At 50.9% G+C, this 23,209-nt stretch overlaps 1 protein-coding gene across 1 annotated transcript in view; it reads right to left on the bottom strand.

The window, feature by feature from the left end:
* The window catches only part of COL4A1 (collagen type IV alpha 1 chain), a 141,885-nt gene that overhangs the window by 46,226 nt on the left and 72,450 nt on the right, over positions 1-23,209 (bottom strand). Inside the window, 10 exon segments of the mRNA XM_027590257.2 lie at positions 491-532; positions 2,541-2,576; positions 3,816-3,878; positions 3,962-4,045; positions 5,950-5,976; positions 6,129-6,182; positions 6,680-6,742; positions 6,850-6,894; positions 7,894-7,938; positions 8,026-8,115. Coding sequence (XP_027446058.2) covers positions 491-532; positions 2,541-2,576; positions 3,816-3,878; positions 3,962-4,045; positions 5,950-5,976; positions 6,129-6,182; positions 6,680-6,742; positions 6,850-6,894; positions 7,894-7,938; positions 8,026-8,115 — 549 coding nt within the window.

Below are 23,209 nucleotides of genomic sequence, written 5' to 3'. Positions count from 1 at the left end.
GGTGGACAGATTAGCAGAGGATCAGGGACCTACCGCTGGCCTCCCTTCTCCCCTGCTCCAGTCTGTGCTTCCCTGCCTCTGCGGCTCACTTCCTCCCCATTTAGGTAGGATGGCCTTCCATCTTTGCAGGGTTTAGTAGAGTTACGCTACTAATAGCCGACTGACTCTTTTCTAATAAAGTCTAGGTCTGGCTTTATCACTACCTGCGAACATTCTGATTGAACTCGATGTACAGAGAACTAGAATTAATGGCCTCATTGTATTCTCTGGTCAGATTGCAGGTAGAAAATGTCAGTGAATTCCAGCTGTCCATTGTAGGGAAAGCACTAATAAGGAACTTACAGAGAAGGGTAATGATGGTTGTAAGGGTCCAAGAGGGGGTCCAGAGGCAGAAACCCCATTATACTTAGAACTGTAATTTTTTTTTCACAGTGCTACAAAAGAACTTTAATTTTAAACATGAAAATACTCCAAAGCCGTGTGTACTCACCTTGTCGCCTTTTGGCCCTTGAAAACTTAAGCCCATTTGCCCCTGTTGATGAAAAATTAGGCTTCCGTTATTAGAGTTGTCTACTTGGCTCAAAATCATCTAATAAATATCACATAAAATACCACATAAAATGTAATAATAGGGTAGAGTTAAGGCAAGAGCTTCTTCCAACAACTATCATAAAATTTTCAACAAAGTTGTGATCGCATTATATTCAATGTCTATTAAAAGAACTTTTTTAAAAGTATTATTGAAAAAATTCTATAAAACCTTTCTTTTAATTTAAGGCTTTTAAAATCTGACTACAGAAAACTAAGGGAAAGATCAGTGATTCCAAAATAATGAATAAGGGTTGGATGGAAGAAAGGACAGACAGATGGATACATGGATGGATGGATGGAGGGAGGGATGGATGGATGGATGGATGGATGGAGGGATGGAGGGATGGAGGGAGGGATGGAGGGATGGATGGAGGGAGGGAGGGATGGATGGATGGATGGATGGATGGATGGAGGATGGAGGGATGGATGGAGGGATGGATGGATGGATGGATGGATGGATGGATGGAGGGATGGAGGATGGATGGATGGAGGGAGGGATGGAGGATGGAGATGGATGGATGGATGGATGGAGGGATGGATGGATGGATGGATGGAGGGATGGAGGGATGGATGGATGGATGGAGGGAGGGATGGAGGGATGGATGGATGGATGGATGGATGGAGGGAGGGATGGAGGGATGGAGGGAGGGATGGAGGGATGGATGGATGGAGGGATGGATGGATGGATGGATGGATGGAGGGATGGATGGAGGGAGGGATGGAGGGATGGAGGATGGAGGGATGGAGGGAGGGATGGAGGGATGGAGGGAGGGATGGAGGGATGGAGGGATGGAGGGATGGATGGATGGATGGATGGATGGAGGGAGGGATGGAGGGATGGAGGAGGGATGGAGGGAGGGATGGAGGATGGATGGATGGATGGAGGGATGGATGGATGGATGGATGGATGGAGGGAGGGATGGAGGGATGGAGGGAGGGATGGAGGGATGGATGGATGGAGGGATGGATGGATGGATGGATGGATGGAGGGATGGATGGAGGGAGGGATGGAGGGATGGAGGGAGGGATGGAGGGATGGAGGGAGGGATGGAGGGATGGATGGATGGAGGGATGGAGGGATGGATGGATGGATGGAGGGAGGGATGGAGGGATGGATGGATGGATGGATGGATGGAAGGAGGGATGGAGGGATGGAGGGAGGGATGGAGGGAGGGATGGAGGGATGGATGGATGGAGGGATGGATGGAGGGAGGGATGGAGGGATGGAGGGAGGGATGGAGGGATGGAGGGATGGATGGATGGAGGGAGGGATGGAGGGATGGATGGAGGATGGAGGGAGGATGGAGGGATGGAGGGATGGATGGATGGAGGGATGGATGGATGGATGGATGGATGGAGGGATGGATGGAGGGAGGGATGGAGGGATGGAGGGATGGAGGGATGGAGGGAGGGATGGAGGGATGGAGGGAGGGATGGAGGGATGGATGGATGGAGGGATGGATGGATGGATGGATGGATGGATGGAGGGAGGGATGGAGGGATGGAGGTGGAGGTGGATGGAGGGAGGATGGAGGGGAGGATGGAGGTGGAGGGGATGGTGGGAGGGTGGGTGGAGGGATTGAGGATGGATGGATGGGAGGGATGGTGGAGGTGGAGGTGATGGGGGATGGGTGGGGTTGGAGGTGGTGGGAGGGTTGGAGGTGGATGAGGTGGGTGGGGAGGATGGTGGTGGATGGAGGAGGGATGGGGAGGAGGATGAGGATGGAGGGATGGAGGGATGGATGGAGGGATGGAGGGATGAGGGATGATGGACAGATGGATAGAAATGCATGGATACATGAACAGGTGGGTGGACAGATGTTAAGCAGAGATAAAGAAATATAATTTTCCAAAACTGTTTAAAGAGACTTTAAAGAGTAATAAGTTATGGTGATTTTGTGGTAGTCTTGTACAAATGCCAAAAAATGTCAAATGAAAAATATCTTTACCTTTTCACCTGGAGGGCCAGGAGGGCCTGGAGGACCCTGTAAGAGAGAGCATTTTAATTTAGTATCATTCACAACCTCGGTAAGCTTTACATGCTTCTTTTTACCAGTTATCTTAAGGTTCCCATGATTAATGTGATAATATATTTGTTAAATATTTAAATTTTATTTCTATGCTTTGGATCTATAAAATTTGGAAAGTAACTAGGAATTAGTCCAGGACAATAATTAACAGGGATGAAACACCTCAACGTCTTAGGCACTGCCCTTTGAAATCCACCGATCCAAGAATGTGCCAGGAACACAGATGCTGAATGAAATTCACAGCCAAACTCTCTGAGAGCCCTAGTTTCCAGTTTGGAAATGGTGTTTGTCCACTTTGGATATAACTGTTTATCTAAAAAGTTGAATGATTTCTTCAAGTGCATAGGCTGTAGTGAAGTGAAAACCTTCCTGTGTTTGCAACAAAATTTCAGAGTGCTTTTCAATCATTAAAAAAAAAAAAAAAATTAGTCATTCTTCACAAAAATGAGTCCACTTATTTACAAGAATATAAAAGAGGTTGCATTTGCAAGAATGGACAGAAGAATTGCTGGATTTGAGAGGGAGGGAGTGAGGGCGGGCGGGGAAGGGAGGCCTGAAAATCTCTCAAGGAGTCTCAGGCAGGCTAGTACGAGGATGCCAGTCTGGGGAACAGTATTCGCTGCCAGTAAACATGGCCCTTGACAAATGGGTAAGTCTCGTTAGTATTGACTCTCTTGTGCTCTCAGAATGTGCAAGTGGGAGGAGACGGGCCCTCCTCCTACTGGGAATTACTGGCTGTGCAGGAGGCCAGTGAGAGAGGGGAGCCTCTGGAGGGTTATGTCCCGGTGCTCAGTCCTTATCACAAATACAGCACAGCTTCCCGCTGCTGCCTGTCCTGCGTCCACGGCCCCACAGAGCCAGGCCCTCTGGGATGACTGTTTCTACATGTCCGTCTCTGAACTTAGCGTCCTCAGGCCACAGTATCGCCAGCAGCCGCCCATCCCCTCCAGTAACGAACGTGTTATCTGTGTGGGACATGTTGACATGCACCGTCACCACTAGCCTTCTCCCCAGGGCTCTGGAATATGTGCCCCCTAAGTGCCAAACACCCTCCCAAGAAAGCAGCTCATTCTCCCAAACCAAATGAAGAGAGAGCACAACTATGTGAAATCATCATCACACTGGATTTACTTTCATGCCTCAACACAGCTGTTCTTTCAGTGAGTGGCTCCGACAGGTCCCCCCGACACTTACTGGCGGCCCGGTAAATCCCGGAGGGCCAACAGGACCTTGCAGGCCCGGCAGTCCTGGCGAGCCCTGTAAGTTATTGAAAACAGAAGAATTACACGGGAAGTAGGAGAGACTCTGCGTGTGCTTATAGTTATTTAGCAAACGCTTACTGGTGTTCCTGGGGGTCCAGGAAATCCTCTTTCACCTTTCAACAGGGTCCCAGGCACATGGCCAATGATTTCACCTGGATCCCCCTGGGGGAATGAAAAAAGAGAAAAAAAAATCAAAAATACTGGTATTTCTATAAAGAAACTGAGAACCCACTGAAGAAGAGGCGTGCATTACTGGTATGGAATCTGGGATTTAGGCTCTGTCTACACTTGGAATATACACACTGGCCGCCTCCCACTCACTGCTGCCCAGCGTCATGTGCCGCAGACTCGGCTCAGCCAGTGAAAGGAGCTACGGCACGTGCCCCTGGCCATCCACCACCCCCACACCCCGCCACGAAGACAGCATGCATATCAGGGCCACAGGCTCCGAGCGCTCTCATGCAATAGAGATTACCTTTCACAAAAAGACCCAGGATGAGCATTTTTATAAAAGCAGGCTGTGATGGTAAATTTTATGTCTACTTGGCCAGGCCGATACCCAGATATTTGGTTAAGCCCCAGTGTGGATGTCCCCGTGAAGGTGTTTTTGAGATAAGATAAACATTTAAATCAGTAGCCTCTGAGTAAAGTAGATTATTCTCCATAATGTGGGTGGGCCTCGTCCAATCAGGGGAAGGCCTCAAGAGGAAAGAAAAAACCTGACCTCCCTCAAGGAAAAGGGAATTGTGCCTCCACACAGCCTCTGAACTGGGACCCTGGGGTCTCCAGCCGGTCATCCTATCCTGTAGATTTTGGAGTTGCCGGCCCCCACAATTATGTGATTCCTGGGTGCCTGGGTGGCTCAGTTGGTTAAGCGACTGCCTTCAGCTCAGGTCATGATCCTGGAGTCCCGGGATCGAGTCCCGCGTCGGGCTCCCTGTTCAGCGGGGAGTCTGCTTCTCCCTCTGACCCTCTTCCCTCTCGTGCTCTCTCTCATTCTCTCTCTCTCAAATAAATAAATAAAATCTTTAAAAAAAAATTATGTGATTCCTTAAAATAAATCTATCAGGAGACATACATCTATGTCCATACACACATATGTACGTAAGTACACACACACCCCCTACTGGTTCTGGTTCTCCACAGAACCCTGACTAAAATACCGGACGATCATGAGGATGCCGTTTCTCAGCAGGACTGCTCCAAACACCGAGACACCCCTGCCCTCCGAACGGCTGTGCGGCATGGGGCACGCACCCTGAGTCAGGTCAGCGGGAGCCGTGGCCCACCCGCCTGGGAAGGACTTGTGGGCAGAGTTCTCTGCTCCCCCATGCCCAGGGAAGAACGCTGGAGGGGCCAGGGCAGGGCTAAGCACCTGCATGGATCCACCCCCGCGCCGGCTCATGGTGCAAGTGTGGATGGAGGACCTGCCCCCACTGGGCTGGGAGCAGGGACCCCACCGCTCGGGTACCACGGCAGGAGGGGCTCAGAGTTTCCCTTCCCCACCACAGGCAGAGGGTGCTGGGTCCCATCCTGACACAAAGGGACAGTCAAGCTGAGAAAGGCCATGGATTTGCTCAGAATAAGGAGGGGGCAGTGGCAGGACACCAGGGATCTAACCTAAAGGAACTGGGGTTTTCCTGCAGGAATCACAGAGTTTACAATAGAGAGTGACTCCAGATTCCAGGCAACATGACGACTGTATTTAAGTGAAACCATATAGATTAAACATGGTAACTGAGCACCTCTGTCCCATGGCTCCGGAAAATGAGCATCACTGGGACTGTCTATGCAGAGAATTAATCTGGACTGGACTCACATCTGCCAATACTCACCATCACACTGTGCTTCCTATTTCTGCTTATTTCCTACTCGGAAATCGCACCCATCAAGTTTACATACTAAAATTTAAGTTTGTGCCTATGACTTAGATACTCGTGTAACAGAGCAGAGTTTAGACGAACACATTAACAGGCAATCAATCAACAAAGGTGATCTGAAATCAATGTGTTTGTCTGGCACCTGCTTTACTCCTGCAACGAACCCAGCAACGTGTATGTACGTACCTTCATTCCTGGTAATCCTGGCGGTCCCTGGAAAAGACAAGGTTGGCATCAGTTTCGTTTCTCTCAAAACATCATGAGCATTAAGACAGAAGTCCAAGAAAAGGAAAGAAAATGGAACAAAAAGAGAAGAATTACAACCAAAAAAAAGGAAATTCTGATGGAAACAGCACTATACTCACAGGATTTCCAGCGAATCCAGGCAAACCCGGGGGCCCCAGAGGCCCTGGCTCGCCCTGAGGGGACAGCAGAGACTCAGTTGGGTGCGAGACACACAGGACATCATTCCAGACAGCCCCTCAGTTACTCTGTCCTCCCCCTTCTGAGATACTTCATTGGCTGCTTAAAATCATATCCTAAAAATTATCTGTCACCAGCTTTATTGCCCAGTGCTACTTCATGATAGAAGATGTCTATTTGAGAATATAATTAATAGGGACAAGGATTAATAACAGCATTTTCTTATTTGCTTTAGTAACAGGTAAGTAAGAAATTCCATGTTTAAAGCAACTGCAGGATAAGGGTCCACAAAAAAGAAAGGCACAATTACATGTTTCTTGAACATCAAATATGGGGAAACTGGATCTCCTCATCAAACAAAGAGTGCTTTGAGGCAAGTAACTTTCCAACTGGGGCAAGTAAAACCGTGTTCACCGGACAGCACCGTCCGACCTCTCAAGACGGGAAGTCCGGTAGCCTGAACATGAGGGAGGGGTCTTCATCCCAAATTTACCTTTGTTCCATTGCATCCGGGGATACCTGGGGGACCGGGGGGACCGTCTTGGCCAGGAATACCCTGCAATCAATAAAGTGAAAAAGTAGCCAAAACAGGGTCACCCGATGGTGCTGTGTCACTCCCCTGAAATGTCTCCCCGAGGAAGCACGTGCACTTTGTATACATACAGGCAGTCCTGGGTTTCCAGGGTAACCTGACGCTCCGGGGGGTCCCTGTAAGGACAGAAATGAGAGAGCGCACTAAGTGCTGGGGCCCTCATCTCCTCCCACCTCACCCACCCGGCTAGGGGCAGCACCCACACCCAGCGCATGGCATTCTGCCAGGGGCCCAGCCCACGGAGGCGGCAAGGCTACATCCAAAGCTGACCCGAATCACTTCTAAAATCAAGGCTGCACCCTCACAAAATAACTCTGTCCTCATTTCATACTTGGTGATTTCTAGGTGAAATATATTATTATATATAGAAACATATATGTTATATACATCATACGCATATAAATACAACTAAGTTACATATGTATAAACAGATAGAATTTACGTTAAAAATTCAGATTGCTGAGGAGAAGAGTTTGTAAGATAAATCATCCCGCTGCGGGGGAAGAAAACCAAGTCATTCCTGGCGGAGCTCTGGATCTTCTCCCTCCCTAACAGCGCCGAGACCCTCTCCACTGTCTCCTGCCCAAGGACTCAGGAGTGCCGGCAACTTTCTCCCCAGCTGGGTAACAGCGGAAGGAAATGTTGACAGTGTCTTTCCGTTTCTCCACTTTCAAAACGTGCTCTCCAAGGTCTTCATCTATGCATTTCCCAGGAATGGAAGTACAACACAAAAGTAGGGGGTGAAGAAGGCAGAGCGAGGTGAGCTCTCAAAATGTCACCGCTTTCCACAATAAAGGAAGCCCTTTTCCTCAATGACTTGTAGACCTATCATCTCCCCAAATTAAAGCATGTCCGTGAGAGCCCGTGAGGAAGCACAAACGGGAGAAGCGCGGGCGAGAGAAGCCGCCACGAGGATGGGGGGGGCGGGTGGAGCCGTGGCCAGCACTCACGTCAGCCCTCAGCAGGCCACACGCAGTGGCAGCTCTGGGCAGAGAGGCAGGGCACAGGACGGGCGGGGAGGAGGGACAGAGGGGACGCCCCTCAGGACTGCTGGGAGGCAGGAGCGGGGAGAGAGCCGTCTCTGGGAGGCATCCCTGGACCACACTTGTACTCACTCTTGTGCCTTTCGTTCCAGGCAGCCCGGGTTCTCCAGTGTCACCCTGGAACCAAACAGAGATGCCACCGTGACAAGAATGCAGATCACCTTACCCCCGCCCCCGCCCCCGCCGTGACACAGCCAAGCTTACCTTCTGTCCTGGGGGCCCCTGTGGCCCCTCGGGCCCTTGCATCCCGGGAAACCCGATGACACCTTGCAACCCTGGGAGGCCTCGCTCGCCCTACGAAGGAGCAGCAGGGCAGGCCGAAGGCATGTTAGAAGAAACGGAGGAAACGAACTGGTACTCACCCTTCCACGTGCCGCCCAGCCCCGCGCAAGTGTGTGCGGGCATGTGAAAGCCAACGCGGCAAACTAGCTCCTATTTCAGGAGGCCTGTCTCTACTGCATGTCAAGCTCTCTGAAGACAGGTATCTTCATACACAACACCGAGCACAATGCTTTCTGTATACTATATGCCAAATGCTAAATAATTTGTTGGGTAAATAAAATAACGAATAGTTGGGGTTTTTTTCACCGAATTGATTGCGCGCGGATTCAACTAGTGGGATCATATTATCAGCAGGCACAGCGCGCTAGGACTCTGTAAGCAGACTGGCGGTCAAGTTCTTCCTTCGGATTCCTAGGAGCTGTGTAGACAGAGCTCACGGTGTGAGCTTCAGCACAAGATGCAGAGACTTCTCTGTGCAATCTGCAATCTGATAATGGGCGTTCAAAAGTGTCCTTAAAACGTGTTTTTTTTGCAAAGGTATGATCCAAGTTTAATTATAGTCTCTGCCCTCGAGGAGCAAAAAGAAATAAGAAACGTTATCTTTAAAACACTATTATTCAGGTGGCTATACACCTGAACACACACACACGTGGCCACAATACACTCAAAAAGGAAAAAGGACAGTCCAAAAGGCTGGGGTTCTGAGCCCCAAGCTGGCCCTTGAAGGGCGAATGCAAAATAAGTATGTGAGGTGAAAAAAGGAGTCAATGAGGCTGGGTGGTGGCAAGCAGATGGTGACGAGGTTGACCGAGGCTGCGTGAGCACAAGAAACTAAGCAAAAATACAACAAGCACAGAACGTGGAGGAAAGTGGCGTCCACCTCTGACACTGGAAACAGCATTTCTCCCAGAGGCATCGGCAAGCCCATGACCTGCTTACGCGATATTTAAGGAAGACTGCCATTGTCAGATTGCCAACAGAAAATCACCCATCATCAGGATACAAAATCAAGAAGACCTATTTTCTTTACACACTCTGTGGACTTTAATGCAACCTTATGATACAAAGGAGCAGATGAGGCAGCCATTGCCAGCTGACTTTGAAAAGCAGAAGAAGGTCCTCTGGATGATGTAGTGACCTGTACTTTCTCAGTTTTGTCAGCTCAAAGTAAAAATAAACCGACAAGCTATACATTCCAGAACATCCACATGTACCCCCAGAAAGGCAGGTCACCACGGGTAACCGAGAAGTGCTGCACCGTGGCACAGCTGGAGGGAGACAGGGCAAGGACTCTAGAAGCCGCCCTTCCTTCCGAACCACTCAGCCAGTCCTGGCACTTGTTGGCAAATTCACTGCCTGTTGCATTTTTAAAAATGCAGAATGTGGTTCTGCACATGCGACTCCAACCGCTGTGCTTGCATGGACTGCAGAATTCACTGGAGGTGTGAGTCAAGAACAGCGTGTGAATCAACATGAAGGAGACTATTGCAGAATCCAGGGGGTATAATAAAATAGTGAATGGATTAAAGAAAATTAAGGCCTGCAGCCCAGCACACCGCTCTGGACAGCGGCATCCAGAGAACCGAGCCAGAGGAGCAGACGCTGACAGCCCAGAGCCTTCAGCATAGGATCTGACACGGAATGCTGGCTCCTTCTCCCTAAGGCCTGGGACAGCTGGGGAAGAAAAGCACTCTCAGACCGAGACTGGCTCAACTGGAAGAGGCTACTCACATATATTCATTCTTAACCTGAACTAGTAAGAGTGTGTTACGACCGCAGAGAACGCTGACCACAGAGACACACCACACTCCGTCATCATGTCGACCTCCCTACTACTCGGAGGTGGGAAAATTTTACCCGAAACAGAAGAGATGTGAACTGCAAACAGCTGGCTACAAAAACAAAATGAACACTGAACTGTGTCTCCCCAAATAGCCTCACATGACATCGGAAGGAAATGCGAGAGGCACATTAATGTAAGAGTTTCCAGTGCATTTGGTGGCATATTTTTAGTACTTAATTAGTATTTGGCTATATCACTATGAGACCCAGTGCAGATAAGACTTTATAATTCTCATTTTAACCATGGAATGCATGGAGGCCGGGAGCCAGATTAGCTGATTTCTACAAGTTTCTCATTGAGTCAGCGCTAAAGCCAAAAATAGAAATGAGGTCAGCCTGCACCACAGTCCATGGTTTTTCTAGGTCACTAGAGCAAGTTGGTTCCCAGCAAACTGTTAAACAATTCACCAACATTAACTTATCCCCTTTTATGTCCATTTTAACAGATAGGGGCACTAGGATTCTGACGCTTAACTGACTTGTCACATGTCACCGGGTGACCCCTGCATGCTGCTGGGAACAGAACTCAGAAATCTGATTCCCAGTCCTTGCTTGCACACAGGAACACATTCTTTCCCAAATGTCACCGGAACGCTTAAGCAATCTGTATATCCCAAGAGTTTTGAAATTAAGTAGCTAAAAAGGAAGTGACTCCTCCATCAACATGGTTCTTGTTATCTCCCACATATTTTTTTTAACTTTCCCACTCTTTTGTTCAGACAAAAGTGCACAAGAATCATCTGATATCCCGTGCCCTGTCCAAAGCGATTATGGGCACCAGAGCAGAGCCAGCAGACAGGATAAACGTTCAAACAGCTCTACAGTTAGCTGGCAAGCAGTGCACACCGCCTGCAGGCCGCATTACTCCTCTGAGCTGTTAACAGGTCTCCACTGCCGTCACAGGAAAAGCAGAGTGGGTTGTGCTGGTCGTGTGTAAGCCAGACAACACAGCTGCGACAGCGAGACCACAACGTGGCCACCCCCGTGCTGGAGCTCAAGGCAGGATGCACACAGTCTGAGCCCCTGAGAAACAGGCCCCTGAGTCACCTAGTTCCCATGATGTGTCAAAGGCAAGGTCTGAAAGGACACGGCGGCCACATAATCGTGCCAGGCACAAATGGAACCCACAACCAGGGTTCATCACAGTCGAGAACATTTCAGTGGACGAAAGAAAAGAGAAGTTGGTAAAACATTACACAAAAGTTTTGATGCAATTGCATTTAACAGTTTTATTCTTCAACGTCAGTGCAATGTATTATACTAATTAAAAAGAAGTTTATGTACCAACAACAGTGAAGTGATTACCACTGCATCCTCAAATGATGGAATTCAGAATTTAAAGAGGAAGACCAAAATGCCATCATTATAAAGATGAAAGAATACAGCCACAGAGAATAATCTTGGCATCAAAATTAGCTATTCTAAATTGGGCATGAAATAGAGTTTCACGGACGGAGTAACTTAAAAATTTTGCATAAAATATGTATTATCTAAAGCACGGACATACTTTTAAAAACTCCATAAAATATGGGAACAAAAGACTGTGTTATAGTATCAATTATTTCCCTTCCTCTTAAAATGCTTATGGAAACAAGTTCATAATGGAAATCAAAGGCTAAAACACTACCCCTTCCTATCTAAGTCAGAAATCCAAACTCAAATGAGGCTCCCAGGATGGCTGAAATTGAAATAATGTGAAGCTTCCAACTCTGAAGGATAACATAATTACCAACAACAAACACTGAAGTTAACGAAAAATAGATCTAGAATAAGCAGTCACCAAGTCTTACTATCAGAGGCCATATTATGCCTGTTTCAACGGTCAGCATGGGATCACATTGTTTTAGTTAAATTTTAAATTTATTTTTCACATCTAAAATAATGGACAGAAGCACAACCAGAAATGTTTCCCTGCCTCTGGGCAGGCCCGACTGTAGTGGGTAGAGCCATCTACACCTACTTGTGCTTGGGTTCATCCATTACAAAGCAGAACAGACCCAACAAGCGAGGTCAACTAGATTTTGTGGCTGGGATTCCACCTCTTGGAAGTAAATATTTTAACGGCGGGGATACAGTTTTGTTCATTCACAGTGTTTGGCACAATCTTTGAGTTCGATAAAAGTGGTGTGTGGATGATGAATTAAGCAATAGTGTACATGACCGTTAGCATGAAACAAGGCTGTACGTACGCATCCTGGAAACTGAGAGCGTGGTTACAAGTAAGGTGACCAGGCAGCTGGGACCCCCTCCCCGCTCTAAAGCCTCATGGGCACCATCGGAGCCTGGGCGACACATGCGCCTGTGGCCGAAGCAGCTGCGGGGAGAGCAAGCCATGGTCAAGACATGACACTGGATCAGCTGTTTTTTTTCTGTCATTGGTGCCTGGAGATTTCAACTTCCAAGCAAAGCTGCAAATGACTGAAGGAATGAGAGCATTTGCTTTTGGAGCCAGACCTCACCAAGAATTCAGCGATGGGGAAATGATTTCAAATGATGGGTCACAGTCAACGGGTGACACAGGACTCAGCCAAAAATTCCACAAGAGCAATTCTTTGAGCCCAAAAACCATCAGACATCTGCAGGACCGTTTCCTGAATGCCGACACTGTTGGGAAAGTGGTGGGAAGTGTCACGGGGTCCTGGAAAAACTGTGTGACGAGGCCCCACTGGGAGCTCCATCCACATGGCAAAGCCTGACATCATGGCGGCACTCCCGGCGGCGGCGGGGGGGGGGGGGGGCGGTACAAAGCTGGAGCCCTAAACACGCTTCCCTAAGAAGGGGACGTGCATACTGATTCTCCTTTGCACTATGAGACATGTACCTGGATTCCTAAAAGAATGTATGTATGTTAATGTAAAGTACACCATGCTTCTTTGATGAATTAAATATAACAAGAAAATTGTTTCATGAAACTACTCTATCATTACTATTGTTTCTTGCATTTAATATTTTAATATTAAAGCAGGAAAGACTAAGATAATCAAGGTCAAAAAATATGGCTACTAATCTTTATTTTCTTCCCCGAACTCTGATTTTCTCTCTCAAGCCCTGGTGATGTTCAGCTTGAAAGTCAATATTTGGAATCTTTATGTTGTGGCTCTCCAGCAAATATGCATTAAGAGCTTTAACAATTATATATGGAGGGGGAGAAAAGATAAGCGTTTAAGATTTTATTCCTAGAAATGAGGACATTCCCACCTTTACAAATTCAAGGGAAGAGAAGAATCAGAAAGGTGTTAAAAAGAAAGAAAAAAAAAAAACAAAAAATCCCCCAACCCATGACCTTTCAGTTCATGACCTGGTGTGCTGTCAGATCCGCTCTCTTCCTAGGAGCGCTCTGAACCCATCCTGCCTCTGCTAACCCGTGGGGGTTGGTCTGGTCAAGCAGACCCACCCCACTTCTCGCCACATTAACACCGCCAGGCTTGCTGTGACTTCTGGGGCTGCAGATGGTCGCGTCTGCATGGAGAATGGGGTCAACCTGCGTGCTGAGCCGTGGGAGTGGGAGCTGGCTGGAAGGCCTTTCTTTCCCTCTGCCCACCTGCACAGACCAGACTGCAGCTTTAGGCTGGCCATCCTGCCGCAGCGATGCTGGGCAGAACCACTCTCCAGGCAACAAAGATCCGTCTCCTAGATAAGGCCCGCGCATGCCCAGCTGATAGCTTGTCAGCCTCAGACAGCCCACAGATACAGCATACACAGAACCTTCTCCAAGTCTCCGTGTTCAGGGACAGACTTCCTCTGGATAAATCCCAGTGCTGAAACACTTGAGCCCACGGTAAATTCTAGCACAATTCTTGGAATCTCAGCATTGCTATGAGGCTGCCTGGTAGAGCTCATGGCTCAAGTTACGCATAACACGAAACTAGCAGAGCGACCGAGTACAGACGAGGTAGGTGCACAAATTTATTTCTGATCACTGGGCATTTGCAAAGAAGAGAACCCTAGATACTTTCTGATCTACAAAACTCCACTTTGTACGTCAACTTGTGAGAAAAAAAGAATTGCAAAGAGTTCTTCACAAAATACTTCCTAAAGAACTGTCATTCAACACAAAAACTTGAAAGAGCTCTAAGTGCCGTCTTAATATAAATCGAAGACTGTTCCCCTAAAGCCATCTGAGAGCAAACTGTTCAACTTCACTGATCTAGTGAAAAAAACTTTCTAAAATGAAAGGCACACTTGAGTGCTGACAACTTGTTGGGGGGGGGGAGAGAAAATCCCCCCTGAAAGTCTTCCAAAGGTCCTCGGGACTTATAGAAAGTTCCTGACATTTCTCCCTAGTTGGAGCCGAGGACTGCGGTCTTTAGCAGCAAGCGTTCGCTTCAATCATGTGTCTCACACTCTTTCTGAAAAACCAGCCTAACTTTTCATTAATTCTTCCTCTGAAGCAGTAATCTGCTCAAAATATTTCTAAGTATAAATATTTTAAGTCATTCCCCTGAAGGAGTCAGCTTCCCAAATTGGAAATAAGAAAAATACTGTGGTAACTTTTTTCCAGTATCGTGGATGTATTCAGTCAAATCCCGGGTATACGTTTCCTGATAAAGGGAATCTAATCGATAGCTTATTTCCATATTCCCACCAAACCACAACCAAATGCAGTTTGTTCTCCAGAAACATTTGTATTTCCTGGCCTCACGCTCCTTTAAACACAATCAAATTTCAATGAGAAGGTTCACATCTCTTGATGGGTTTTCCTACAGACCCCCACCCACCCTGCTCTGCGCTACACCCCGACTGTCCACCGCCTCCTGGGCCAGGGTCCCCACCCCCGGGGCACCATCCAGCCGGACTCAGAGAGGGACGCTCCCACCTGAAATGTTTGTACTCCTGCTCCACCCACACCATCCCCTAGCACCCGGGCACAGCCCCAGGATCTCAGCTAAACATCCTTTCTCGGGGAGGCCTCACAGACACAGGATATTTGAAGAAAACTATTACATCTAACCGACCCAGTTCAACTAAGGGGCAATAAGTAAAGGGTGAACGGACTTTGAGAGGCTCCTGTAAGGAAAGCCCCCCACGGCTCTGGCTTCCCACCACCAGGGGGCGCAAAGGGACTACACTTTTTTCGAATTAAACCCCGTGGAACCTGAAGCTTTCAGCCTCTTTTCTTAAACATTCATTATATTAATATATTATCTGTTCAGTGCCGTTGAAGATATTAGCATGGGCACAGCTCAGAGAAATCAGTTTAATAAGGTCTAAAAGACAGAACACCCAGGGAAAGAAAGAATTTTAATTAAATATGAAACTAGTAACTTGAACATCAAGGCTATTGAGTGGCAGGTGAATGCCGATGACTCCACCCGTAATACGAATTATGGCTATTTCTCAGACTGCTTTGTCCACTCATTTTATAAACTGGGAGTACCTGAATCTAACAGTAATACAGAAAAAAAGTAAATTCAGTTTTCTGAATGACAGCACAGAAATAGTACTCCCTAGAAAAATGTTAAGTCCTACAAAACACTCATGAAACAAGTACAGATAGGACATCAGGGAGGTCTCTAAGGAAAGTTACTAACTACCCAACTGCCAGGGGAATTTGCTTAAAGGCTTCTCTCTGGTCCCTTCTACTGCAAGTTTATAGGAAACCTATACATAAGGAAATTTACCCATTCTCCTGATTTTTGTCATCTGTGAGGAAAAAAAAATCCAACCAATTTTTAATGGCCTCCAAAAAAGATGATTAACATCTCCCTTGCTAAAAACTTAATTTCATGACATGGAATTCTCATGAAAGTCAGAATCACGAATACCTCTACCTAATCCTGTTGCCGTACATCCTGCTTCTCATATATAGACTTAAAGACTGTGTTTTAAAGCAGGAAAACAGTACAGAAAAGGTGCTATACTGCAGCTCGGACCATCCCTGTGGCTGTGGCAGGCTGTTCATGTAGCACACTGCAGTGAGTAGGGGGCAAAATCCAGCTGCAGCTCAGCATCAGCCCAGCGGGGGGAGGAGGCACCGGTCCAACAGGCACAGAGCTGAGCAAAGTGCAGGAGCATCAAAGCCACCAGCTAGAAAGAGACCCTACACAGGGGTTCTATTTATGAATGAGTGCTTACCACACTGTACTGGGGTTGGGGGGGGGGGGGGGAAGCGATGATCATGCCTGAGGAGAGCTGCCCTTTCACTCAAGAGCACCGGCACCTTTTTTAAGTTCCATGAGGTTTATCAAAATTCTGTTATAACTTGAAGATTTGGGGAAGGGGAGAGGATGCAGGAAAATAATGGACAACAAAATAACAAGGTCATTAACAAATAGCAAGAGGTTAGCAGCTGAGTTTGGACAGAAAAAAATACATCTTTTACTCAAAAAGACAGTTTGCTCCATTTTCACTATCGCCAACAACCTTGAGATTTAAAGAGATGTGTTCTACGTGGTCAGTGAATTTGAGGAACAATTTGAGCAATCTGAACTGAGCGAATTTGAGAAATGAATTTGAGCAATCAGTGCACAGCACCTAAGTAGACCATAACCGAGGACGTTATTCACCTGAAGTTGGAAACGTCTGTGGGTGTGTGACAAGATCCTGGAAATGCGTGCATCCTGAACAAAATTAGGACACATAAATGTCAGGAAGTGCCACAATCTAGGTCAGGGGTTTTTTGGGGGTCTGTGTTAACAGTAAATATGAAAAATGCAAACAAAATATCCTGACAATAGTAATTATAATAATACAAAAAGCATACAAGCTATTCTTTAGGCTTAACCTTGAGAAAAACTGCCAATTGGCAATTAAGAGAAAATTTTTTGTTTTTTTTTCTTAAAAAAAAAAATGTGGGCTAAATGTTACTATCATTCAAAATTAAGTGTCCTGCCAGGAGGCATTCCCTGCTCCCCAGCGCCTAGCACAGAGCACAGAGTAGTGGCTCACTAAATATTTTCAGGAGTAAATCCGGAAACACAAAGTGTTAAAGATTCCAAGGAAATACTACAAGCCCACCAAGAGGACATAGAGTTGGAGATTCTATCTTCAAACTTGACTGCAAATAGGCATCCTTGCTCTGGGTTAGCAAATGGATCTTACTTCCTACCTTCTTGCCTCGGTGAGGGCACAGATAATGCTGCGTGGTGGGGAGAACCTTTGCCTAGGAACCAAGAGACTGTGTGTGTAGCTCCAGCACCAGCCATTAGGACTCTCTGAAAATCTGGTTTGCCGTCTGGAAGATGGGATCACTCTACCTGCCTGGCACCAGATTTCATGAAGGATCAAATCTGATTGAGTATTCCCCTACTTTGCGCTGCATCAGACACTGAGCACGTGATCATGGACCATGTGTATTTATTTACATACAGATAGTTTGCATTTACGATCAAGATTTCTCAGTCCATCAAGTCAACCGCATTTCCTATAAAGCCACAGAATATCTTAAAAGAGAAAGAAAATGCAGGGGTCACCTTTTTCCCTTCCCAGCGGTCATAACCCATGAATTATCTCATTCTTGTTTTTGAGGCTAAATTTGACAATGGAAATAAGGATTCCCTGGGTATTGAAAAGATAGGACGGGGGCGCCTGGGTGGCTCCGTCATTAAGCGTCTGCCTTCGGCTCAGGCCATGGTCCTGGGGTCCTGGGATCGAGCCCCGCGTCGGGCTCCCTGCTCCGCGGGAAGCCCGCTTCTCCCTCTCCCACTCCCCCTGCTTGTGTTCCCTCTCTCGCTGTCATCTCTCTCGGCCAAATAAATAAATAAAGTCTTTAAAAAAAAAAAAGATAGGAAAAAAAAAAAAAAGATAGGACACATTTTCTCTTTTAAAGAAATTGCTCATTTATCTGATGCACAAGGTCTTTTTTTCTTAATGAATACATCTGATATTAATTCTTTCCCAGCTGGGAATATCGTTTATTCTCTCACATGAGCCTGAGTCTGTGGGGCCACATGGTCACCAACTCGTCCATGTCCACGGCCTCGGGGCCCTCTCTGTTTTGTAGCCCACAGGTGTCCGCTGACAAACGGGTTTTGTTTGCTCTCCCTCCAACAAAGGGACTTGGCTACACCGCATTGCTAACAACATTCTCCCTCAGCGTGCGGCAATAATTTCAAGACATTGTTAATCATGCTCAGAACCCAAAAGATAAGAACAGTTCCAAAGAGCTGAAACATGACAAATCAATTTTGCCTGTATAATACAGTGCAATACTGGAAGAACGTGAGGTTTTATAAAACCCACAATTCACTTAATATCAGTAATTTGAAAAAGTTGTAGTCAAACACCATCAATGTAAATAACTGAATTTTAACCTATTTTCGGTAAACACCATTAATTCTCCTAAGACATCTACGGTCACTCAAGGAAAGGAATTAAGCAAGGTACTGAAGGAGTTTCGTGGACCAAGATTTTGATTTTACACCTGAATAGCTAAGTAAAGTGTACAATTGCTCAATCAATACAAAAGCATGGTGCATAAATGAACACAATCAATAACTACTTCTTAAATACTTAAAAACGGCCTTCCCTTACAGGGTAGGTTCCCTTCACCACAATGTTGTTCATGGAACTGGCGAGCCTGTTTCCAAAAGATAATGTGGAGATATATTTTAACCCAAGGTCTGGCCAAATTATTTTAAAAATTTAAGTTGGTAGGGTCTTAATTAATGCCATTTGTACTATATGTATTTTGTAAAGGTTTCAAATGTTGAACTTATAAGACAGTTTTTTGCTTTTTTTTATTACTTAATGCCAATAGACTAAAATACTATGTCCTTTGGCTAGGAGAGAAGATGCAGAAATTTGCCTAAATTGCATTACAGTTTGTAAACTGGAGAAATTAATGTTCTCATAAAAAATAGGTTACAGATTGTAGAGTTGAGTATGTGACATTTTACCTTGTATTGCATATTTAAATTCTTCCAGAAGAATGAGTGAGAGGACAGATGGCCGGAAGTGCAGATGTGCAGGGAGCGGGCGTGCGGGCCGAGGACGGCTGGGCCTCACCTCCCCTCGCGGCCCTCCGCTCCCCGCTGGGGCGTCCCACACAACGACCAACTCAATTTCCCCCGAAGTAGCCTTCCTCGTGCCCCGCCCCAGATATAGAGGAGCTTATTTTCAAGATTTCCAAGCTCCCACGGGAATTCCAAGCCAGTGGGAACCCACCCCGCGTCTCTGAAAGAACAAGTGGGCTCCGAAGTCGACGCCTCGCCCGGGGCGAAGGAGCGCCTTGGGCTTAGGAGCAGGGGAAGGGTCACCCTCCGACAGCCGTTCGGTACCGCGCGTAAAAACACTGGCTGCCTCTCAGCGTCCAGTGTCAGAGTAACACAGCCAGTCCCGGCGAGGAGCCCACCCGCCCCTGCCCAGACTCAGTCCACCTGGGCCTCCTGGCGCCCGCCCGCCTGAAGCCGAGTTAGGGAACAGACCCCGTCCTGACCGAGCCGCACAATCAGCGGGACGGCGTGACTGCTGAGTACATGGCAAACGCCATGCTTCTGGAGTGACTGCCTACAGCCCCCCGGAGCTTCTGAGCCGCGACGGACCACGGAGGGGCGGCGCCGGGGCCACGCACTTAAGAGGACACGCGAGCGCTCCCGTCCCCCACTGAGCGAGGCAGAGGGCGGCGGCCCAGCCGTCAAGCGGCTGCCTCGGGCTCGGCCCGCGCTCCCGGGGTCCCGGGGCCGAGCCCGCCTCCCCGCGCCTCTGCCACCCCCCGGGGTCCCCCCGCCTCTGCCACCCCCCGGGGTCCCCGCGCCTCTGCCACCCCCGGGGTCCCCCCGCCTCTGCCACCCCCCGGGGTCCCCGCGCCTCCGCCACCCCCCGGGGTCCCCGCGCCTCCGCCACCCCCCGGGGTCCCCGCGCCTCCGCCACCCCCCGGGGTCCCCGCGCCTCCGCCACCCCCCGGGGTCCCCGCGCCTCCGCCACCCCCCGGGGTCCCCCCGCCTCCGCCACCCCCCGGGGTCCCGGGGCCGAGCCCGCCTCCCCGCGCCTCTGCCACCCCCGGGGTCCCCTCGCCTCTGCCACCCCCCGGCGTCCCCGCGCCTCTGCCACCCCCCGGGGTCCCGGGGCCGAGCCCGCCTCCCCGCGCCTCTGCCACCCCCGGGGTCCCCTCGCCTCCGCCACCCCCCGGCGTCCCCGCGCCTCCGCCACCCCCCGGGGTCCCCTCGCCTCCGCCACCCCCCGGGGTCCCCGCGCCTCCGCCACCCCCGGGGTCCCCGCGCCTCCGCCACCCCCCGGGGTCCCCGCGCCTCCGCCACCCCCCGGGGTCCCCGCGCCTCGCCACCCCCGGGGTCCCCGCGCCTCCGCCACCCCCCGGGGTCCCCGCGCCTCCGCCACCCCCCGGGGTCCCCTCGCCTCCGCCACCCCCCGGGGTCCCCCCGCCTCTGCCACCCCCCGGGGTCCCGGGGCCGAGCCCGCTCCCCGCGCCTCTGCCACCCGCTGCTGGGGGCGCTCCCAGGTGGGTAACATCTTACGGCAGCGGCACTCGGTGCCCCCGGGGGCAGAGGCCCCTTCGCGCGAGGCCGACCGCAGACCGGCCCTCGGCTGCACACCGCGCGGCGGTGCGTGTCCCGCCACGAGGCGGAGAGGCTCGAAGGGGCGCCGTCCCGGGGCCGCAGCGGCCCCCGAGGTGGGGGCGTCAGCGGCACATTTTTTGGGACAAGGACGGAACGTTACGAAGGCAAGCGAGTGAGGCGTGAGAGGCAGGAACGGCTGCTCCGACCAAGACTTTCGCCATCGCCGCGTCCCCCCCCCCGGGGCCCGCTGCTCCCCGACGGCGGGAGGCCGCGCCTGAGCAACGGCGGCCGGGTGCGCCCCCGTCGGGGCCGCCGCCCCGGCTCACGCCCCGCTCGACCCGCGGAGAACCTCAGACCCGAGGCGCGGAGCCCCGGGCAGGCTGGCGCACGGCGAGCGGGGCCTGCCGCGCACGGACGTCGAGATCCGTCAGGGCGGGCGCCGGGCCGAGAAGCGGACGGCGGACGGCGCTCCGGAGACCCCGGGCTCCACAGGAGCAGGCCGGGACGGCCGGCCGAAGCGCGGCGTCCCCGGCGCACCCCCGCCAGCCAGCCCCCGGCCGCGCAGACGTCGGCTGGGCAAGCACTAGCCCGCGCCGCCGACCGCCCTCGGACGCGCGCCGCACGCCTCGGCACCTGCGCACTACAGGGCGCCTCACGCTGGAAGGGCCAGGGCCGGCCCGGCGCTGAGGTGCCTTCCGGCCTTTACCGGGAAGGCCTTCCGGCACTTCGACCCGGAAGTGCTTGACGCCCAGCGCCCCACCCTTGCCCTCGGAGGTTTCAGCTCTGAAGCCGAGTGAGTCTGTGACTGAGAAAGGCGCACTCAACCCCAAGAACGCCGGCGAGACCCCGGCGCCAGACGTCCCCATCTTCCGCTGGGCGTGTACGCGCAGGCGTGTGCGTGTGCGTGTGCGTGTGCGTGTGCGTGGGGGGGGGCGCCTCTGCATTAGACGCATGCGCGTGCGAGCGCACGAACAGTGATGGCTGGTGAGCGGCGCACAAGCCCCGGGGAACCGAGCCATGAGGCTGGGGAAGGCAACGAGGCGCGTCTGTGCAGGGAGCCGAACGGAAGCTAGTAAGCAACGGGAAGGGAAGAGAAGCTGGAGGTGGGAGGGAGGCGAAGAGCCACATCTCCAAAAAGGAAAGAAAAAGAGGTGCCTGCTGCCTGCGCGGCGTAGGCTCTGGACTCTGCCCCCAACGCTGTCACGCGTTCGGAGTGCCCCGGGCGCGGCGAACGCCCTCCGGGGCTGCGGCTCCTGCCCTCACGCCCCAGACCCACAGGGGCCCGAGGGACCGGGTGGCTCGGCCCAGGTCGGCCATCTCGTGTCCGCAGGGAAAAAACCCAACACTGCGCCGCTGCACGACTGCGAGTCATACTTGGAACGTTATTCTCGGCCTTCGCTGGGCGTCTTTCCCCCGGCCACAGACGACTTCTGCCCTGGCCGACCAGGCCTTCGACGAGCTGCCGGGTCCCCGGCTCTTGCAAAGCACTGTGTGTCCCACGTCCAGAGGGGAGGCAGAGCCCGGGAAGCCGGGACGCCCCCGCCGGGCCCTCCCGGGACTGTGGGGCCACAGCCGTCCTGCTGGGCTCCCAGGGCCCGGCCTGTGTGGTCCAGAAGGAGAGGACGTACCGCTCTTCACTGCGGGGCTCTGCTCGCTCTGAGACGCCAGACCTCCGGCGCTGCGGCTCCTTACAGACGCTCTGCAGCCGCACCAGCCGGAGTGTGAGGATTCCCGCACCGACCCGGAGAGGGTACAGCATGCCCTGGCCTCCTGGGCCAGGGAGCAGGCCGGGAACAAGGCTACCGTGGAACCTTCCACCCTGGTCCGTGAAGCACTGACCAGCCCGGGGGCAGGAGTCCCAGCCCAAGGGCTTACAGGAAAGACGCACACTCTGCTTTTTGACAAACACCTCCACTTTCCTAAAAACATGCCCCTCAATGCTTTGGGGTCTCACATGTGGAGGTGAGACTGTGAGGGGGAGGGGTGCAGGGGGTTCTGTCATCCGTGGAAGTTTCCCAAAGTGTCCAGTTTTCCACCCCAGATCGGGGCAAACGTGATGAAAAACGGGGAAACAAGACCAGGGGGTCTCAAACTCACGTGCCCTGGGCACGCTGCCTGAATTTTAGGTGCCTGCCCGTGGACAGTTCGGCTTACCTTTCCCTGGCCCAAGACTCCAGCTCAACTCTGGTCCCTACGGGGCTCACTCGCACAACACTGTCTCCCTCTGGCTGATGGCCAAATGTCCAGTCTCGGGTTTACTGGTGCCAAAACCGTGAGAGCCACGAGGGCGGGTGTCATGCCGGTCCTGCTAACCACTGCCTGCGGCCCTTGGCACACTGCCACACAAAGCAGAAGCTCAGTAAGACCCCCAGAGCGAAGGGCGGGTGGGGTGGCATGGGATGGTTGACATTGTTTTTCCGGCTCCAAAAATTCACTGGATCTACTACAGATAAACTTCATTCCTTCACCAGTCTTTCTAGGGAAAGCCATTTCAAAATCAAACCGTTAGCCAGATCCTAAAATTCTCAAAATTCACATCCACTTACAGCGTGGATTTCCTACCTAGAATCAGTGAAGTCACAGATGGCCCTCTCGTGCTTCGATGGGACATCCATCAAATACCGTTTGGATAGAACTTCACGATCACATAAGACACGTAAGAGATTCGTGTCTACCCTTCATTACCAGAAGCACCTTTCAGCGCTCCGTCTGCTGGTCTGTAAGCATGCGGGTCAGCACCCCTCATGCTAAGGAAGGAGAACCCCTACCGAAGGACTTGAAGCCAGGAATGATGTCATGGTGGCAGAGTA

The sequence above is a fragment of the Zalophus californianus genome, chromosome 3 (genome assembly GCF_009762305.2).
Source record: "Zalophus californianus isolate mZalCal1 chromosome 3, mZalCal1.pri.v2, whole genome shotgun sequence".
NCBI lineage: Eukaryota > Metazoa > Chordata > Mammalia > Carnivora > Otariidae > Zalophus > Zalophus californianus.
Note: the sequence above shows the minus strand (reverse complement) of the source record. Positions and strands in the feature narration are given on the sequence as shown.